Below are 17,316 nucleotides of genomic sequence, written 5' to 3'. Positions count from 1 at the left end.
CAGGCTGTCGCTTCCGATTCTCCATCCAGACGGGTAGCTCGCCGTGATCGTATAGTGGTTAGTACTCTGCGTTGTGGCCGCAGCAACCCCGGTTCGAATCCGGGTCACGGCAGTTTTTTTTAAATTACCTTCACGTATTGCTAAATATATAAAATGCAAACTGAGTGTATAACATTGCAAATGCATGTTCCTGCGTTCGGTTGTGCTACCAATGTACATCTTCGAATATTATGAACAACAAGTGTCCAGTTCAAATTCCCCAACACCACAGTGTGTGTAAATGTTTTTTCTGTACAATATACATTCATGAACATGAAACTATTCATAGAGTATCTTTTTGTTTTTTATTAAAAACCTTGTTTTGGTAGCTACGTTCATCCGTGAACACGTGACTTTGCCACTGACCAATCCCGTTGCAGAATTACATGGCTCGTAATTTTGAACAGATGAAGGAGTGACGATTAGCAGGCGGCGCTGAGTTGGGCATTAATACTTGTCGTAGGAAAATAAGTTCGTAATGGATGCATTTTGTGTTTCGCTGAATTGAACAGACCAGTTCCGGCAGTTTGGGATAAACATGAGCTCACATATCATCACTCCCGGGCCTTACCGAGCTACAAAGCTGGTAAGTTTATGCTAGCAAGCTAACCTACTGGTGGTTTTAAAACACTACTTTCATGGTTATTTCAAGTGAACCTATTTTTAATATCTGGTCTCCTATCTGAAAAAACGTATGAATTCACGCAATGTTTTTCCACCTGTAAAATTCGCGAGAACAGGAATTAAAACAAATACACCGAGATGAAACCCAACCATTCCTGTAAGCGAGAGCTGTATAGTTTGTCTACTATTTACGTTTTTTTACGTGGCCGTACATCGACTCATATTTCATAAAATGTGCCCAAAAGGTCACTTAAACTTTGTAAGAAATGTTAATTATATTCTAAACTGGCTCTTGGTACGAGTATATTTTAAAAGATACACACATCTTAAACCAAGAACCACATTTCACACTACCAAGCAAACCCCTTTCTGTAGTACAATGTGACACATGTATTAAACCAATCACAGTATTTACACAATAGGAGTGACTTCTGTGGTTTGGTCCAACTTTACATGGTCATAATGCTCTTACTTGTCTTGTCTTAGTGGAACGAGGTGACTCGGCTATTCCGGGCTGGTATGCCCCTCAAGAAACACCGGCAGAGCTTAAGGAATTACACCTCCTGCTTCACAGCGTCCGCTGCTGTGGAATGGCTGCATGAGATGCTCCAGAGCAACAGCAACTTTGGCCCTGATGTCACCAGGCAACAGACAGTCCAGCTGCTCAAGAAGTTTCTGAAGAACCATGTAATAGAAGATGTGAAGGGCCGCTGGGGAACAGAAAATCTGGAGGACAACAACACTCTTTACAGGTAATCTTGGGCAGAAGCAGAAATGTACCCTGTTTTTTTTAACATACTATAATTTGAGCTTGAGTTGTCCATCTTCCTTCCTCTTTCAAAGATTTCCATCCACCTCTCCGCTGAAGCTCATCCCTTGCCCAGCTGCACCCTCAGCTTCCAAAGCTGTTAAGAAAAGGCCTTCACTCAGAGACAAAGAAGGTTTCTTCAGGTTTAAGAGCGTCAAGAAAAACAAGGACACAGAGGTAAGCTACAGCAGACACAAAGTCTTTCCCTATGTTTAAACCAGGTGAGCAAGTTGCTAATTTTTTTTTTACATAACATAACATATTATACATTATACGAAAAGCCCCTGCCATATACTCACTGGGTGGTAATAAGTGTTAGTGTGAGATGACTGAGACAGATTCTGATTTTAACTTATAAAATGTGTACTGTATAATCATGCAGCGTGAAGCTAGCATGTGTTTTTAGGTGTAATATTGTCAGTGATAGTAAAACGTATAGTAGTATTTCATGAGATATTGGAAACTTTGAGGCATTTGTATTGACACTTTCAAATGTTTTCTTTCTTTCGCCTTAAACTGGAAAAAAAAAATATATATATATATGTTGCAGGAAACTGTCAACCCTGATCATCAGTCAGAGGAAGACAAAAAGGCAGAAGAGCAACAGACACGGAGACGAGCACTAACTGGAGAAGATGAACGTAACATCTGGAGAGACACCATTATGACCCAGTAAAAACGCAGTAACACACACACACACACACACACACATCATATACTGTACACTGCAGTTGTGAAATGTATAAAGATTATGCCACTGGTCGGATTCATTATTTTCTTTTGTTTTTTTTTAGCCTCCACAAGATTCTTGGTGTTGCATCTCTCGAGGGAGTGGTAGACCACCGGTCAATAAACCCTGAAAATATCATCCATAATATGACTAAAGTCAACAAGCATGGGGTGGTCACCCTGGATGACAAGACCAGTAGGTTCTTGTTTTCTTGTGTTCAATAATATTGCCACTTCCCCACCCCAATGTCTTGTCTGGCCAATTTGTTAGGTACTATATCATTTGTAGTGTCACACTCTCACAGACTGTACAGAATATTGGTTAGTGGCAGAGAAACTATTTTGTCAGGTATGATTATTTTGTGCTTAAATTTTTCTTCCAAGGAGAACTGCCATGGCTGAGGATAAATTGAGCGTGGCTTAAAAATGTGCACCGCTTTGACATTACCATAACAAAAAGCAAGATTCAATACCCATTTTTGTACACCGGAGTGGCTCCAGAGTCACACGGCCAGCCAGACCATGAAAAAAAGTGACTTATAGGTCGGAAAATACAGTATATTTTGAAAGGCAAAATTAATATTTTTTTTACATTTTTAATCATGTATTCAATATCAGTTAAATTAACTTTATCCATTGTTTTAAAATTAGCAAAATAACTACTCCCAAGATGTTTGGACTGTGTTTATGCTTATGGTTTGGTACTTGGTGATAAATAAGCTAATCTAACCTTTCTCTAGATGACCTTCCTCATTGGGTTTTGTCCGCCATGAAGAGCCTGGCCAATTGTGAGTAGCAGCAAACACAACTAATATTTTAGTATCAATTACGATTACATTGGTGCAAGAAAGGTACTTGTCGTCCTTTGAGACTTTGTCATGAAGAGAAAGAAATGTCATTGACAACCCGACTATCTTGAGGCTGAATTAGGATTCACCCTTAGCTCTGTTTAGTTTTTATTTCCTTTCTTTTTTTAAAGCTTGGCAGTTTAACTGATAGTAACTTTCTCTTCATTTCCAGGGCCAAAGTATGACAGTGCGCAGCCGTCCTATCCAGGTTTCGAAAGGGATGTCTTCAAAACTGTGTCTGATTACTTCTACAGCCTTCCACAGCCATTACTCACATACGAACTATATGAACTGTTTATCAATGTGCTGGGTAGGTACTGTTCTCGTTCCGCCACTTTTGAAAATGTCAAATCCTGCTGTCGGGACCTTATTGAAAGTCATGTTGAAACTGCTAACAGTGGTTTTGGTTGTTTCTTCTTTGTCGAAAGCTAACAATGTGCTTGCTATGTTGTCTTTTGTGCTGTGTGTACAGTATAAGTTGAACTAACGGAAGTCTTCCTCCCCTTTGCTTGCACTGACCCTCTGCCTGTAACATACTTCCCTCTGTCTTCTTCTGTCACCTTCCAGTATATTGTGGGTATGTTGCAGCACCCGCTGCGCACCATCATGGCAAACGAAAGAAACATGACCTTCCATCGGTGCCCCCTCCCGCCAAGACATCATTTCGCTCCACAGAGTGTCTCCTCCTATCACTGCTCAGACAGGGAACTTGTGATGAGACAGAGTCTCCCATGAGGGAAGTTCTTGGTGGGAAAGTTCAGAGAGAAAACACTGTCCGTACGGATGGTGGTTATTTCGGAAGCAGCTGCACAAGCCTTAATACTGCTGGATCCTTGAGGCAGCAAACCAGGAGCTGCTCACTGGAAACTATTCTAGATGACTCTACTTCTCTGGTTAGGCAACCAATCTTTTTGTCCAATGATAGCCTGGCATCTTGCTTCTCAAGCAACAGGAGCCAGGATACGAAACGGACACCGCCAGGTTATTCAGAATTGACTTCTGCCTCAACGACTACTGCTCCATCTGAAAGTGCTCCACAAACGTCCAAAAGACGTTCTATTGCAGCACAGCTGGCAACGCAGAGGCTGCGCACATTGCGACCACGGAGTGTAGGCAGCTGTTTAGACATAGTTGTAGAGACCAATGAAGAAGACATTAAAGAGATCAGGTGGAAAAGCCGAGCTGCCAGCTGCCTGAACGTAAACACCTCCAGAGAAGAGCATCACTCTATTGTAGCAGCACACCTTCCTTTAGGATGCGACAAGCCTCACTCCACCTTTTCTTCATCTCCTGCAACCAAAGCATGTCCACCTCACGCTAGTGCAGAACCTAGTAGGCCCAGACCAGCTTCCAGCACATCCAGTCTTTGGACCCTGCCACCGCCTGCTACTTTCCGCCGTTGCCTCAGCTCCCTGGATGTGTCCAAGCCGCCTCCACCCACATCACTATTCAAACCGTCTGTCTGTGTGCCCACTGCCAGCACGCAGCTCCCTCTACCAAAATCTGAGCACAGTAAGACCTCCCCCATATCTCCTCTGTGTTTGTGAATGTCTAATCCAACTAACATCTAACCAGTGTGTCTGTCGAATGCGGTTCTTAGTTACTCTTGTTCGGGTAAAGATCTGATGGAATTATACATAGAAACAATCAACTAGTCATGTCCAGCATGTCCACATGTTCATCAATACAGTATTATGACATTAACAACACACTACCCAGTTCATCCTCAACTGCAGGTGTAGTTGATCAGCCCTTCACCTTTCAACCATCCATTCAGTCCATGTAAAAATCATGATGGATGAATGTGACGTTGTGTCCCACTGTGTTTGACAGAAACGCAAGACAACTCGTGAAGAAAGAGCAAATTCAAAATAACTTTTGACTAATTAGTGATATAACATTTCAATACCATCATATGATTGATTCCTCTGGGTCTACCTCTGTGTGCATGTAGGCCTTCTCCAGCCTCACAGTGAGCGTGTGGCCATTGAGGCCTTGCAACTGTGCACCCTCCTCCTGCCTCCTGCATCTCGCAGGAAGTTGCAGCTCCTGATGAGAATGATGTCTCGCATTAGCCAGAATGTCGACATGCCCCGCCTCCACCCTGCCATTGGTACCCGCACCTTGGTGAGAGAGTCAAGTTACACATCCTTATCTTCATATTTTCACAAGTGACAATAAACTCAAGTTTAAAAAAAAAATACATAAATATTGTATTCTGTAGGGGTAAAAAAACAAAATGATGTGCAGCTGCCTCAAATGCAGAAAGAAAATAGACACAAATCTAAACGTCTTTAGCTTCTTTGTTTTAATGTTATGTCTTTATTTCATAATGATTTGGGGCCTCTATGACCGATCAATACACTTAATAGTTCCAAGGCAGCAGAAGATGCAGATGTTTTCCTACGTGTAGCACCATTCTCAAGTATGAACACCGGTTTTTCCATTCAAGTCTTCCTTACTATTCCTGTAATTTCAGATGGTCCACACGTTTTCAGGTTGTGTTCTTGGCAGTGCCGAGGAGTGTGACTTGGATGAGCTGTTAGCCACTCGGTTGGTTTCCTTTCTAATGGATCATCAGCAAAGCATCCTGTCGGTCCCAGAGTATCTACTCAGTGCAATTCACGACCATGTGCAGTACCTGCGCACAGCACAGGTACATCTGGGAAAACTTGCCATATTGTATATGAACTGTTTATGGCCTTATTGGACACTTCTGGAGACGACATTACAAAAGCTTGTTCATGTTGTTCTTAAACCAATACCACGGATTACGGTCCTCTGTGGGAACACTGTATACACACATGAACAGTGTGTGTGTACCAAATAATGTTTTTAATGTTTTTTTCTTCTTCTGCCAGGTACCAATAGACAATGCTGCCGCTCTTGTTGAAAGTGGTGACCCAGCGTGCGCCCCAATGCCCATGTATACGTTCTGCCGTCAGATTAGTGGTGCAGAGTTTGAGCAGCAAAAATTGGCATCTTCCCAAAAGGCCATGGAGGAGTTACTGGAGATGCTGGTGACAGACCAAAATATCACTGAGAAGGACCGATGCAAAAAATTGAAGCAGGTAAGAATAGTTATGAAACAAAGAAATAGCTTTTTGATGCTGATAGGCCGAAAAAAAATTACAATTAGTCATAGTATTTGCTCCAACAACAAATCTAATACTGGATCAGACTTTTGCACAGGACAGTAAACTACTTTCCATTTGTAATTCATGTAAGCGTGCTTCACCATTGTGTTCTTCAGTTTCAGAAGCAGTACCCTGACATCTACAGTCAGCGGTTCCCCTCCACACAGAAGGCGAACAAGACAGACAACAAGCCAAAGATTAAAGCCCCGCTGCTCACAATCAAGAAGACCAAATCTTTCAATATCAGGAACTAAACTGACTGGCAGGTCTCACTGTTGCTGATATCCAGCCTTGGGCTAAGATTTCTGCACTATACCTGCACTGACACTGGTACCTACAGAACATTTGTTACATGGGAAACTGTTATCACTGTTTGGGTGTGTGTATACACCACTGGTACCTTTTGGGAATTAGTTTGAGAGTTTTTTACTGTAAGTTAAATGCCAGTAGTTCGATGCCAATTCACTGTACATTATCACACAAGTGAACCTTTACTCAAAATGTTCAGTGCTTGCTTTGCAGTACTTGCTTTGAGTTTAAGAGTTTATGTACAAGTGGAAAAGCCAAAAGCATTGAAGCATTATGTTTTCAGCTTGAATGCATATACATGTCATCTATTGTAATGATTGGGTTTCCAACTTGGTATCAAGCATAATTCAATCTTTAATGTTAATTTAAAAACAAAGGATATACAATATAGACTCCTTTTTAAGAAGGCTTTTGTTAGAAACCTGTATTTGTTTAGGGTTAGGGGTTAAAACATTTAATCCTAAAACTTTTTTTAAGTGCTTTTAAGAAATGTACTTTTATTATCTTGACTTGAAATGTCATATTTATTGATCCCAGATTTATATGAAGTATTACTTTATTTTTAGTGCAGCGTTTATGAAGCCCAGTTGTACTTTTTAGTCCACATTTACTATGCAAATTCATGGGAAATAAACTTTTTTTTTACTTTGTGTGTGTTACATTCTATTGGGTACACCTACCAGTACAAAGATGCTCAACGTTAATGTTGCTTAACACAAAACTGTGTCAATGTTACAGTGGTGTGAAAAAACATTTGCCCCCAAAATACAAAAACGCTCGTCTCAATTTTGCCAGAAAACATCTGCCATTTTCTTAGATACTGACTTCTTATCAATAATTAATGCCGGATATTTCGCCTTTGCAATGGATCATTTATCTTCTCTTTGTGTGCATTTGCAACTACCGCAATCCCTCAGTGAAAATTGTTTCTGCTGCTTTAAGAGTTACTACAAGGGGTCTGTAACTAATTAGAGCACATTCTTTCACATGTGTAACCACAAACAGCAGAAGCCTGCCTCAAATTGTAGGTATGTGTGTTCCCAGGTAAACACTGGCCTTGTTTTGGAGGTCAGGAGAACAGCCCAGTTGGAGCCACAGGCCAGAACGCTGGAAGACAAAGCTGGCTTGTTCATTTCAACTTCAGGCAACACGGGGGAGGAAATTTTGTAGAGAAAAAGCAAAGGGGTAGAAGAAGAGGAGAAAGCGATGCAGGGGAAGGAGGGGGGCATGTGGAAAGCAAGTAGGAGAGGAGGAGCTCATTTTCCATCTCGCCACAGGAAATCAGTGTGTGGTTGAAATGAAGTCTGGACTGCTTGTGCAACATACTGTGTGTGTGTGTTGGTGCACAGGACGTTTGTGAGGAACACAGCAGAATGGTCAGTCGGTGAGTAAAGCTTTTCTTTAATGTGTGCAGAAACTAATGCTGATAAAACACTGAAATGGAATTTTTGGATGTAAACAAGGAACAGCGTACAAGTTTCAAGTCAAATTTTCCTGTTCTGTTGGGAGATTATTTTGCATATTTTAGGTAGTATATCAGATTTCAGTAGATAGTACACATTACTTAACATAAACAAACTGAATTAGCAGATTTTACATAATAAGTAATTACTTAATCGACTTCACTTTCCACAACTTCCAACAACTTCCACAAGTAATTCTTTATTCCCTCTCCCCTTGCAAAAATTGCATATTATACAAATGCAAAATTTGAAATACTTCCAAACCACTGACAAATTGAGTTAGCGAGCTTGTGGAGTACATCGTCACTCATGCACCCATATCATTACCTGCAGAGACAACAATACAGATATATCCAATATCTCTTTTCAATATCTCATTCTTAGTATTACCCAATAAGACACAGGTAATGAAGTAATATTTCAAGCCAAATGAAAAAAAAAATAATTATAATTTTTTGTCACAAAATACATGAAAAAAACTATTACGTAGATTACATATGTGTTGTTCTAATATACTTTAATGGCCACATACAGTATACTGTATAGCAAATGGTGACCTCAATATTTTGCACAGTACTGTTTTACACAACAAAAAGTGGAAATGTAAGCAAGATATATCTAATATCTAAAATCAAGGACAACTGTGATTATTTTGCTCTAAAAACAATATTTGTAGTTATTAATACTTATTTTTATCTTACTATATGTAACATTTTATATTACCATATCTATCAGCCAACAGAGCAAAAATGTCTTTGCTGATTGATAATAATACCTAGCAACAAAACACGACAGTTTTGCACTTTTTGTAGCGTAGAGCACATCACTAAATAAAGAAATGACCTGAAAAACACCTTTTAATATTGAATTTCATTCACCTCTTGAAATTGTTTAGTGTGGAGCATCCCGCAGCAGGCTACAAGAAACTCTTTGAGACCGTGGAGGAGCTGAATGAACCAATTCCAGCTAAGATCACTGGTAGGAGAGATTGTACACGTATCATGTCATTGTCACTATCAGCTGTTGGAAAGTGGTCCTAAAACATTAAAACAACAGGGAAAAAGTACGCTCTTACTTAATTGGACAGATGTAGGTACCAGTCAGCCATAGGGGCTGCTAGCTAGCCAAGCTGGCTAACACTGTTGTCAACTTTTCAGTAAGTAAAGTTGCTATTGGCTGTTCTGGACGTCGCTAGATGACGTCATCGTCAAACGCGACAGGAAAAAAAAACATAACCTTGTCGGAGAGACAAAAAAAGTGAGTAAAAACACATTAATTTAATTTAGAACTAGAAATAAAATTCATTTGTTGATTTAAAATTGTTCCATCGTTTTAATATTTTGATGGTTACAATACGTTTTACCAGTTAAGAACACAAGGTTGCTCTCCTCAAGACTTGGTAGAGTCTATTTTATTTTCCACATGAAATTTGGCAAATATTTCTGTCTGTGCTGTTCTCTTCTTTTAGCAAGATTGTGCAAAATCTGGCTGGTCCTACGATGAACTCCTCAGACCAGTGGAGGGAAAAAGCAAAAAAAAAAAGGAAAACATCATAACACACCATAAAGACTGTGGCTGGGAATGTATCACACATTTATAGCACACGGTGAAAGTGTATATCATCACATTACTTTCCAGGAGTGCCAGAAAAGATGGGGTAGTTTTGAACTACTATATCTTTTGTGACACCAGTCTTGGAACCGACACACCTTGTATATACTGTACAATATGGTTGAAGCTTACTGTACTTCGATTTCACATTTCCTACCATACTACTCACAATTGATGAATAAATATAAATAGACTTATAGAGTCAGTCCTGTGATTGACAGCTGATCAGTCACTGCTATATCCTGAATCTCTCACCCTAAATGAGCTTCTGCAGGCTCCATCACAGTGTACTGGATAATGTTAATTATCTTAATTATCTCTCATCTGGACTTGTATTCATCCAATCCTCATGTCCACAAGAAAAAACAAAGATTGTGTCATCTTGTGTGTGCAGGGCATTTACCAGCATGGCTTGGCGGCAGTCTTCTCAGGATGGGTCCCGGTCTTTTTGAGATTGGGGACCAACCTTTCCACCATCTGTTTGATGGACAGGCTATCATGCACAAGTTTGACCTGAAAAATGGTCAGGTGACCTACTTCAGGAAGTAAGACAAGGACACATTACCCAAAGAAAATAATCTTGCAACAGGTTGATATCCCAGAAGTGTGATAATGACGTTACTTGTTTCCTTTATATTATCGAGCAGTGCATAGCTTTCTTATATTCCATATGTCCAGTTTTGGCAGTGGAAGTATGTAGAAAAAGCTTTCAGTGTCCCCGCCCCGTCACTTTGTTTCATATTCATGTTTAGGTTCATCAAAACAGATGCATATGTCCGTGCCATGACTGAGAATAGAGTGGTCATCACTGAGTTTGGCACAGCAGCATACCCTGACCCCTGCAAAAACATCTTCTCCAGGTGACCTCGACTGTCATACAGATGGTGCTAAATGCCACTCTCACAGCTGTTTTTCTACAAGTTCACCTGAATGTTGCGTGTCTGCAGATTCTTCACTTACTTTAGAGGGATTGAAGTGACCGATAATTGCATGGTGAACATTTATCCTGTTGGGGAAGACTTCTATGCCGTGACAGAGACCAATTACATTACAAAGGTTGATCCTGACTCACTGGAAACTTTGAAGAAGGTGAGGGTGACCGAGTGTTACCAAACTACATCTGCTGTTGGTCACATGTTCCTGCAAAATGTGTACACACTGCACAAACATATTTTTCCTTATAAACAAGGTCCGTACGGGTCCTTACATTCAACATTCTGACATCGAGTTTTCTTAAGTCTTAAATTGTCTGGAATGTCTGGAATTTTCATAAGGGAGCAATTACATTTAATAAGAGACAGAGCGAGTGAAATGTCTCCATTTGGTTCCATCCAGTTAGCAAAGTTATGCCACTTTTTAATTGTACTAATATTACTGTAGGTGGACCTGTGTAAGTACCTGTCTGTGAATGGGGTGACAGCGCACCCCCACATTGAGGCAGATGGTACAGTTTACAACATCGGTAACTGCTTTGGAAAGAACATGAGTCTGGCTTACAACATTGTCAAGATCCCACCCGCTCAGAAAGGTGAGCAGCATCCACACACTGAAGCACATTCATTCATTCATTTTCTACCGCTTTTCCTCACGAGGGTCGCGGGGGTGCTGGAACCTATCCCAGCTGTCTTCGGGCGAGAGGCGGGGCACACCCTGGACTGGTCGCCAGCCAATCACAGGGCACATATAGACAAACAACCATTCACACTCACATTCATACCTATGGACAATTTGGCGTGGCCAATTAACCTAGCATGTTGTTAATTAAAAGATTTCGTTTGTATTTATTTACATATGTCAATCTTTAGAATATTTGTATTATTCTTTTTATTTACACCTGGTGTCTTCACAGATAAGATGGACCCCTTAGAGAAATCCCAGGTCATTGCCCAGCTCCCAAGCAGTGAGAGATTAAAGCCCTCCTATATACACAGGTACTGAGCAAGGTATCATTGTAAAATCTGCTACTGTATAGTCAAAAACAAAAATCAAAACAAATCCAAAATGCTACAATGTACCATTTACCCTAAAATGTCTCCGTCTCTTTTACTTTCCTTGTATTTCTGTAGTTTCGGTTTGACAGACAACTATTTTGTGTTCGTGGAGCAGCCGATCAAAATTAACTTGCTCAGGTTCCTGTCGGCTTGGAGCATCAGAGGAGCTACATACATGGACTGCTTTGAATCCAATGAGAGCATGGGGGTAGGTGGGCTAATCGGTGTGTAATCAATTTACTCCACCCACTCCGATGTGATTGGTCACACGTCCAAAATGCTTCCTGACTATGAACCATATAACCATATAAGGAAGTCCGCCCCTCTTCCATCTATGAATGACACTGAGACCAGTTAATTAGCGACCCATCGTCTTAGCTAGCTAGTATCAAGAAGTTTCGGTAGTGTTTTAAATCATCACACTACACAAGATACTGCAACTATTACATGTTATCATTAGTGTACATGTGATTTGCATGATATTCCTTTACAAATTATGAATACTAAAGGAGAAAGCATCTATTTTGTTTAAGAATGACATTTTAAGTATGCGTATGCATAAAAAACAAGTTTTTGATGTTGAGTCAAGGAGACTACAGATTAAGGGACTGTGTTTTTGAATGCATGTTTCTGCAGACATGGTTTCACCTGGTCACGAAGGACCCAGCAGCGTATATGAGCAGCCACAAGTTTCGAACGTCAGCTTTCAACATTTTCCATCATATCAATGCTTATGAAGACCAGGGATTCATTGTTGTTGACCTCTGTACGTGGAAAGGGTGAGCGTGATGACAAAGATGCATTTTTCCCCTTTCTTAAGCATATTTAAGTGGCCCTTGCATCCTTTAATTAGGTGGCCATCTTGGAAAAAAAGTTTAGACACCCCGACTCTAATGATTCTCTCTGTCAGCAGTCATGAACTTGTCTATAACTACCTGTATCTGGCCAACCTGAGGAATGAGTGGGAGAAGGTGAAAAAAGCAGCCATGACAGCTCCTCAGCCTGAGGTCAGGCGATACGTGTTGCCGTTGGATATACACAGCGTGAGTAAAAACACACACAAAACATCATGGAAGAAAAAACTTTGGAGCGTGTTTATTGTACTTAAAAAAGCCTCAGACTTAGTAGTGTGAGGTACGGTACTGCGTGCTGATGCAGTGACAGAATAAGCCAGTTAGTGTGTAACTGTATATAGTAGCTGTATATAGTTGTAACTTGCTTCACACCAGCCTGTACCCGGGGCTCGAACACATGATATGGGAGTCGAGGGTGCTGATCACTGGTAAAAGCCCGGGCTGCTCAGTGCACAGTGAGATACAGTTGTTAGCGTATATTACACGGGCATGTCTTCCACACAGTCTATTGTATTTGTATTGTCTATTTGTCTATTGTATTGTTTATGTATTGTCCAATGCGATGTCATCCGTTTAACCGTGTTCTCACAGTACTGTATCTCTATTTCTGAGCTTCCAGGAGGATCAAGGAAAGAACATGGTGTCCCTGTCCTACACGACAGCAACTGCTGTTCTTCTCAGTGACGGAACTATCTGGTTGGAACCTGAAGTCATCTTGTCTCAACCAAGACAAGGTATTTTGTTTTGATGTACTTTCCGCCCAACTTTTAACCAATGCAACCATTAAATTAGCCGACACACATAACTGTCAATTTGAATAGTCTCCCGTTTTCCCATTTTCATTTTCCACTCAACAACACACAAGCAACATCGGAATAACAAATCTTACAGCCCACCATTGGCCTGTTTTGGTCTTATTGTAAAATGACTCTTTTCCTGTCAACTCCAGATGGCTCTTTGTTATGTGAATGCTAGTTACATTTAAAGGGGACCTATTAAGCTTATTTTTTGGCCCCTTGAATTGAGTTGTGGACTCCTATAGAGCAGCTACACTCAATAACCTGCACAGAAAGCTTACTAGATCTTCCATAAACCGCACCTATTCCAGCTGTTTTAATTTAGTCCACCCACGACCCACCTCCGCTGTGACTGGGCTGTGACACACACCCAAAGTGCTTCCTAACTTATGAACCATATAAGGAAGTCCACCCCCCTCTGTGACATCACAAAGGAGCAGTTTAACCATGCCTTTTGAAACCAAGCGTTCAGAGCCATCCCAAAGTTCTTTCAGGGCTCGCTTCCAAATGTGCAAACTTCATTATCTGAGACTTTGGCATCGTTTAACACGATAATACAACATTCTAACAACATTTATAGGTTGGAAAAAGCATAATAGGTCCCCTTTAAGAAGAGTAAGTTGTCATTATGTACAAAAAGCTGTTTAAGTGATGGTCCATTATTGACCAGGAGCTCTTCTTTTGCTTCTCAAAATTACACAACAGACTTTGCCTCAGATCACCTCCATTTTTTTTTTGTAAAATATCTTATTTTTAAATGCAAATGTTGATAGTTATGCTCTGATTTTGGACATACATTTACAATAAAAGTGATACTTCCAACAGTGTCAGAAGGGTTGACGCAGTAGTGGCCAATTCCTCATCATGGAATTGGACCTGCCACCTGCCTGATTGTGCACAAGTGTTCCTCATCACCTCTGATTACCAGCTCCCTCAGGGTCCACATGCTTGCTGCAGGAAAAGCAGTACAAAACGGTTGAATGAATTATTCATTGTTCTCTTTATCTGTATTGTCTACACAGCATTTGAGTTTCCCCAGATTAACTACTCACAATGTCGTGGGAAGAAATATTCCTTCACGTATGGTCTTGGGCTCAACCATTTCATCCCTGACAAGGTGAGGGGATGATTTTATCTGTTGACAAAACCAACCAACGGCCCATTAATATGACATACAGTGTCCTTCATGTTGATAAATTTGTCTATCCACTGACAATTGTCGCAGATTGTCAAGTTAAACGTGCAGACCAAAGAGACGTTGATATGGCAGGAAGATGAATGTTATCCATCTGAACCACTGTTTGTACCAACACCAGGAGCAGCACAGGAGGATGACGGTATCACACACGCCATGTCACTTTACACTATCTTCAAGAAACTAAACCATCCCACTCACAATGTGGTTTGTTTAAATGTATAAGTGGTCATGGTATTGTAGAGCCTCAGTGGTGGGAATATTTGTAACATGTATAGAATGTTTAATTGTATGCACATCTGCACAACCTAATGAGGTTAAAAACTATCAAATATTCTCATAATATTGAGTTTGAAACTTAAAAAATGGAAGACGAAAATGCTTATCTAATGAGGAAATACTCATAATTTTATGAGCATAATTATGTAATATTATGAGAAATCAGTTCCAAATGTGAAAACAGTAAATAATTATTTTAACCTAAAACAACACAGATATTTGAGCTGCCACAAAAGCAAAAAATATTCATGTTATGATAAAAGCTATGTTTGAAATATCTTGCTGTTTTTCTCCCTTTTTATAGTCTGGAACTGATATTTTCCTGAAACTTACCTATGTTCTACTGCTGGTTACTAAAGACAGAAGTCTAATCTTTCTTTTGGTATATGTTCCATGTTTCTATTAGTGTTGGGCGGATCGATCCAAATATCGGTATCAATATTGATCGACGTAAAACCTGAAAATGTAAAAAGATCAATACTTGGGCTTCAGTTGGTTTCCTGTCTGATTTCATTGGTTTCAATCAACATGCAACCCGCCTGTGTATAAACTCTACCCAAATTCTTTCCTGGATTTTAACTGATTAATAAGCTAAAATGTAAATCACAAAAAACAGGTCATAAAAATTAATTCAGATTTAGATTGATTCAGATTGATGAGGCATCCACCTTGAGTTTTTAAAACTATCGGTATCGGCAATCCTGGCCTTGCATTTACTTGGTATCGGATCGATACCAAATCTAATGGTATCGCACACCACTAGTTTATAAAGGCATAGAACACAATATTCTGTGTGCCTTGAAAGATTAGTTAAAATGGTTAATTAGTTAAAAATATATATTACATGTGTTGGGCTACAAAATGCCAAAATGGCCTTCCTTTCATTCTTTCATGTGGCACTCCCCAGAAATAGTTTGGACACCCCCTTATTTAAGCCTATTTAGCCTATGTTAAGATATCACACTTTTACACACATACATTTTGAACGGGATCCAAACAAAACTATACCTCATCGTACTATACCTTGGGTTTCTCATATACTACGTATATGTGTAATGTTTTTTTTCATATAGAATGAATGCTAAAGAAATCAGTCCTTCATGCAGGAAGTATTCTGTGTTAACCAAACCTGCTGTACGTTGACCTTCAGTGTATGTGTGTGCATGCTGTACCATAGGTGTGTTGCTGAGTATTGTGGTGAAGCCAGGAGCAGAAAGACCGGGCTTCCTGTTGGTGTTGGATGCCACCGAAATGACAGAGCTGGCCAGGGCAGAGGTCGACACCATCTTCCCAGTGACTTTGCATGGCTTCTACAAGCCATGATCATCAAGTAACAGTCATTGTACCGGCTATTTCTTATATATATATATATATATATATATAACAGGGGTTACGGTTTAGAATCCTCCACGAATGGATGCACCCTTAACAAGCCCAAAAGGTTCCTATTTTTGATACTAAAGCTGGGGCCCATTTTGTATTGTCCCACGGCACCTCCTGAAAATAGAATTTAACTACGAAGCTAAAAAGAAAATGGGGAAAATAGCAGTAATTTTACTACAATCAAGTCAAATTATTAAGACACAAAAGTTGTAATCTAAAAAGAAAAAAAAATAATTTTATGACAACTTTGTAATACAGTATGAGGAAAAATAACATTATTTTAGTAGAATAAAGTTTAAATATTGAGGAAAGACAAACAATGAATGTTGTATTTTTTGTAAAATTGCAGAAAACAAATACAGTATGGGAATAAAGTCATAATAATGAAAAATACATTTGAGAAGAAAGTTTAAACAAAAAAATAATTAAAAAATAATTAATTTTACAAAAATTAAGATGAAAAAAGTTTTATTCTAATCTTCCTTGTGACTCCTGGGGATTGTAGTTTCACCTCTTCTTAGTTCTTAAATGAACAAATTTTTGTTTGCTCCTGGTACACTTATAATGACATCTCATTAAGACAATATTTTCCACCTTGACTAGTACAGAAATGACAGACACTAGCATTGGGCATCAAAGAACCAATACATCTTAAAGAGATGCTGGTACAGAACATTTAATGACAGGCACTGCAATGGCGGTGTTACGTGTTCAGACGCACTATAGCCCGACCTCTTTCTTCTCAGTCACTAGGCTTAAACCAGTCTGATGACTCAAAGGAACCGAAAATGAATGGAACAGTGTAGCACACCATGATGGTGAGCAAGAGAGATGGGCTAGTGGCACTGTACAGTGTACAATGTATTCACTCTGAGCTGAGTATAAAATAAAATGGCTTTTTTTTTCATCTTATGTACAGGTACTCATCTTTGTCCGTTTACAGGGGTGAACTGTCAAAAATAGGTGCACCACACTTCGACATGGGAGCCAGGAGATCACAGATGGGCTAGGCCAGGGGTGGGCAAACTTTTTGACTCGCACTGATATGACAAAATTTACGGGGGGGGTGGCAGACTATATATTTTACATGTAACAGTCCACCTGGTATTATTGTATCTGTAAAATTGTCATGCAATCTGCTATTTATTATTTTAGATTTATATTTAAATATTTTTAAAATAATAAAATATAATTACAATAAAATTAAAATAATAATTATTATATTATTATTATGTAAAATATGCAAATA

The 17,316-nt window shown here is 39.6% G+C and overlaps 2 protein-coding genes and 1 non-coding gene across 4 annotated transcripts; all 3 read left to right on the top strand.

Moving 5' to 3' along the window:
• The first annotated feature begins 40 nt into the window (after positions 1 to 40).
• trnah-gug (transfer RNA histidin (anticodon GUG)) lies at positions 41 to 112 on the top strand. Its single transcript has one exon. It is a non-coding gene; the product is annotated as a tRNA-His (tRNA).
• Positions 113 to 433: 321 nt separating this feature from the next.
• depdc1a (DEP domain containing 1a) lies at positions 434 to 7,115 on the top strand. The gene is made up of 12 exons (XM_058073263.2): positions 434 to 625; positions 1,150 to 1,415; positions 1,507 to 1,648; positions 2,022 to 2,143; positions 2,266 to 2,396; positions 2,941 to 2,988; positions 3,221 to 3,358; positions 3,616 to 4,560; positions 5,003 to 5,175; positions 5,528 to 5,704; positions 5,910 to 6,119; positions 6,302 to 7,115. Exons 1-12 carry the CDS (start codon positions 578 to 580, stop codon positions 6,437 to 6,439), a joined length of 2,538 nt encoding a protein of 845 aa, XP_057929246.2. The 5' UTR covers positions 434 to 577; the 3' UTR covers positions 6,440 to 7,115.
• Positions 7,116 to 7,496: 381 nt separating this feature from the next.
• Positions 7,497 to 16,972, top strand: LOC131129882 (retinal Mueller cells isomerohydrolase-like). 2 transcript variants are annotated; one of them, XM_058073817.2, is made up of 14 exons: positions 7,497 to 7,878; positions 8,853 to 8,935; positions 9,963 to 10,113; positions 10,321 to 10,428; positions 10,516 to 10,657; positions 10,949 to 11,096; positions 11,418 to 11,499; positions 11,635 to 11,767; positions 12,196 to 12,338; positions 12,473 to 12,602; positions 13,033 to 13,147; positions 14,233 to 14,327; positions 14,436 to 14,547; positions 15,862 to 16,972. In XM_058073817.2, the coding sequence occupies exons 1-14, from the start codon at positions 7,868 to 7,870 to the stop codon at positions 16,005 to 16,007; spliced, it is 1,599 nt and encodes a 532-aa protein (XP_057929800.2). In that variant the 5' UTR covers positions 7,497 to 7,867; the 3' UTR covers positions 16,008 to 16,972. The 2 variants fall into 2 exon arrangements, with proteins under 2 accessions (XP_057929800.2, XP_057929801.2); XM_058073818.2 differs by lacking the exons at positions 7,497 to 7,878; positions 8,853 to 8,935 and adding an exon at positions 9,148 to 9,214.
• Positions 16,973 to 17,316: the final 344 nt, after the last annotated feature.

The sequence above is a fragment of the Doryrhamphus excisus genome, linkage group LG4, assembly GCF_037039965.1.
Source record: "Doryrhamphus excisus strain RoL-2023G ecotype Guam linkage group LG4, RoL_Dexc_Guam_v1.1, whole genome shotgun sequence".
Taxonomy (NCBI): domain Eukaryota; kingdom Metazoa; phylum Chordata; class Actinopteri; order Syngnathiformes; family Syngnathidae; genus Doryrhamphus; species Doryrhamphus excisus.
Note: the sequence above shows the minus strand (reverse complement) of the source record. Positions and strands in the feature narration are given on the sequence as shown.

What these genes read in the sequence shown, in the direction of transcription:
- depdc1a (XM_058073263.2), top strand. Translation starts at nt 578, where the DNA reads ATGAGCTCACATATCATCACTCCCGGGCCTTACCGAGCTACAAAGCTG. An exon ending in GACAACAACACTCTTTACAG is followed by an intron (nt 1,416 to 1,506) that starts GTAATCTTGGGC and finishes CCTCTTTCAAAG; the next exon opens with ATTTCCATCCACCTCTCCGC. An exon ending in AGTACCTGCGCACAGCACAG is followed by an intron (nt 5,705 to 5,909) that starts GTACATCTGGGA and finishes TTCTTCTGCCAG; the next exon opens with GTACCAATAGACAATGCTGC.
- LOC131129882 (XM_058073817.2), top strand. An exon ending in TGCAAAAACATCTTCTCCAG is followed by an intron (nt 10,429 to 10,515) that starts GTGACCTCGACT and finishes GCGTGTCTGCAG; the next exon opens with ATTCTTCACTTACTTTAGAG. An exon ending in CACTGGAAACTTTGAAGAAG is followed by an intron (nt 10,658 to 10,948) that starts GTGAGGGTGACC and finishes ATATTACTGTAG; the next exon opens with GTGGACCTGTGTAAGTACCT.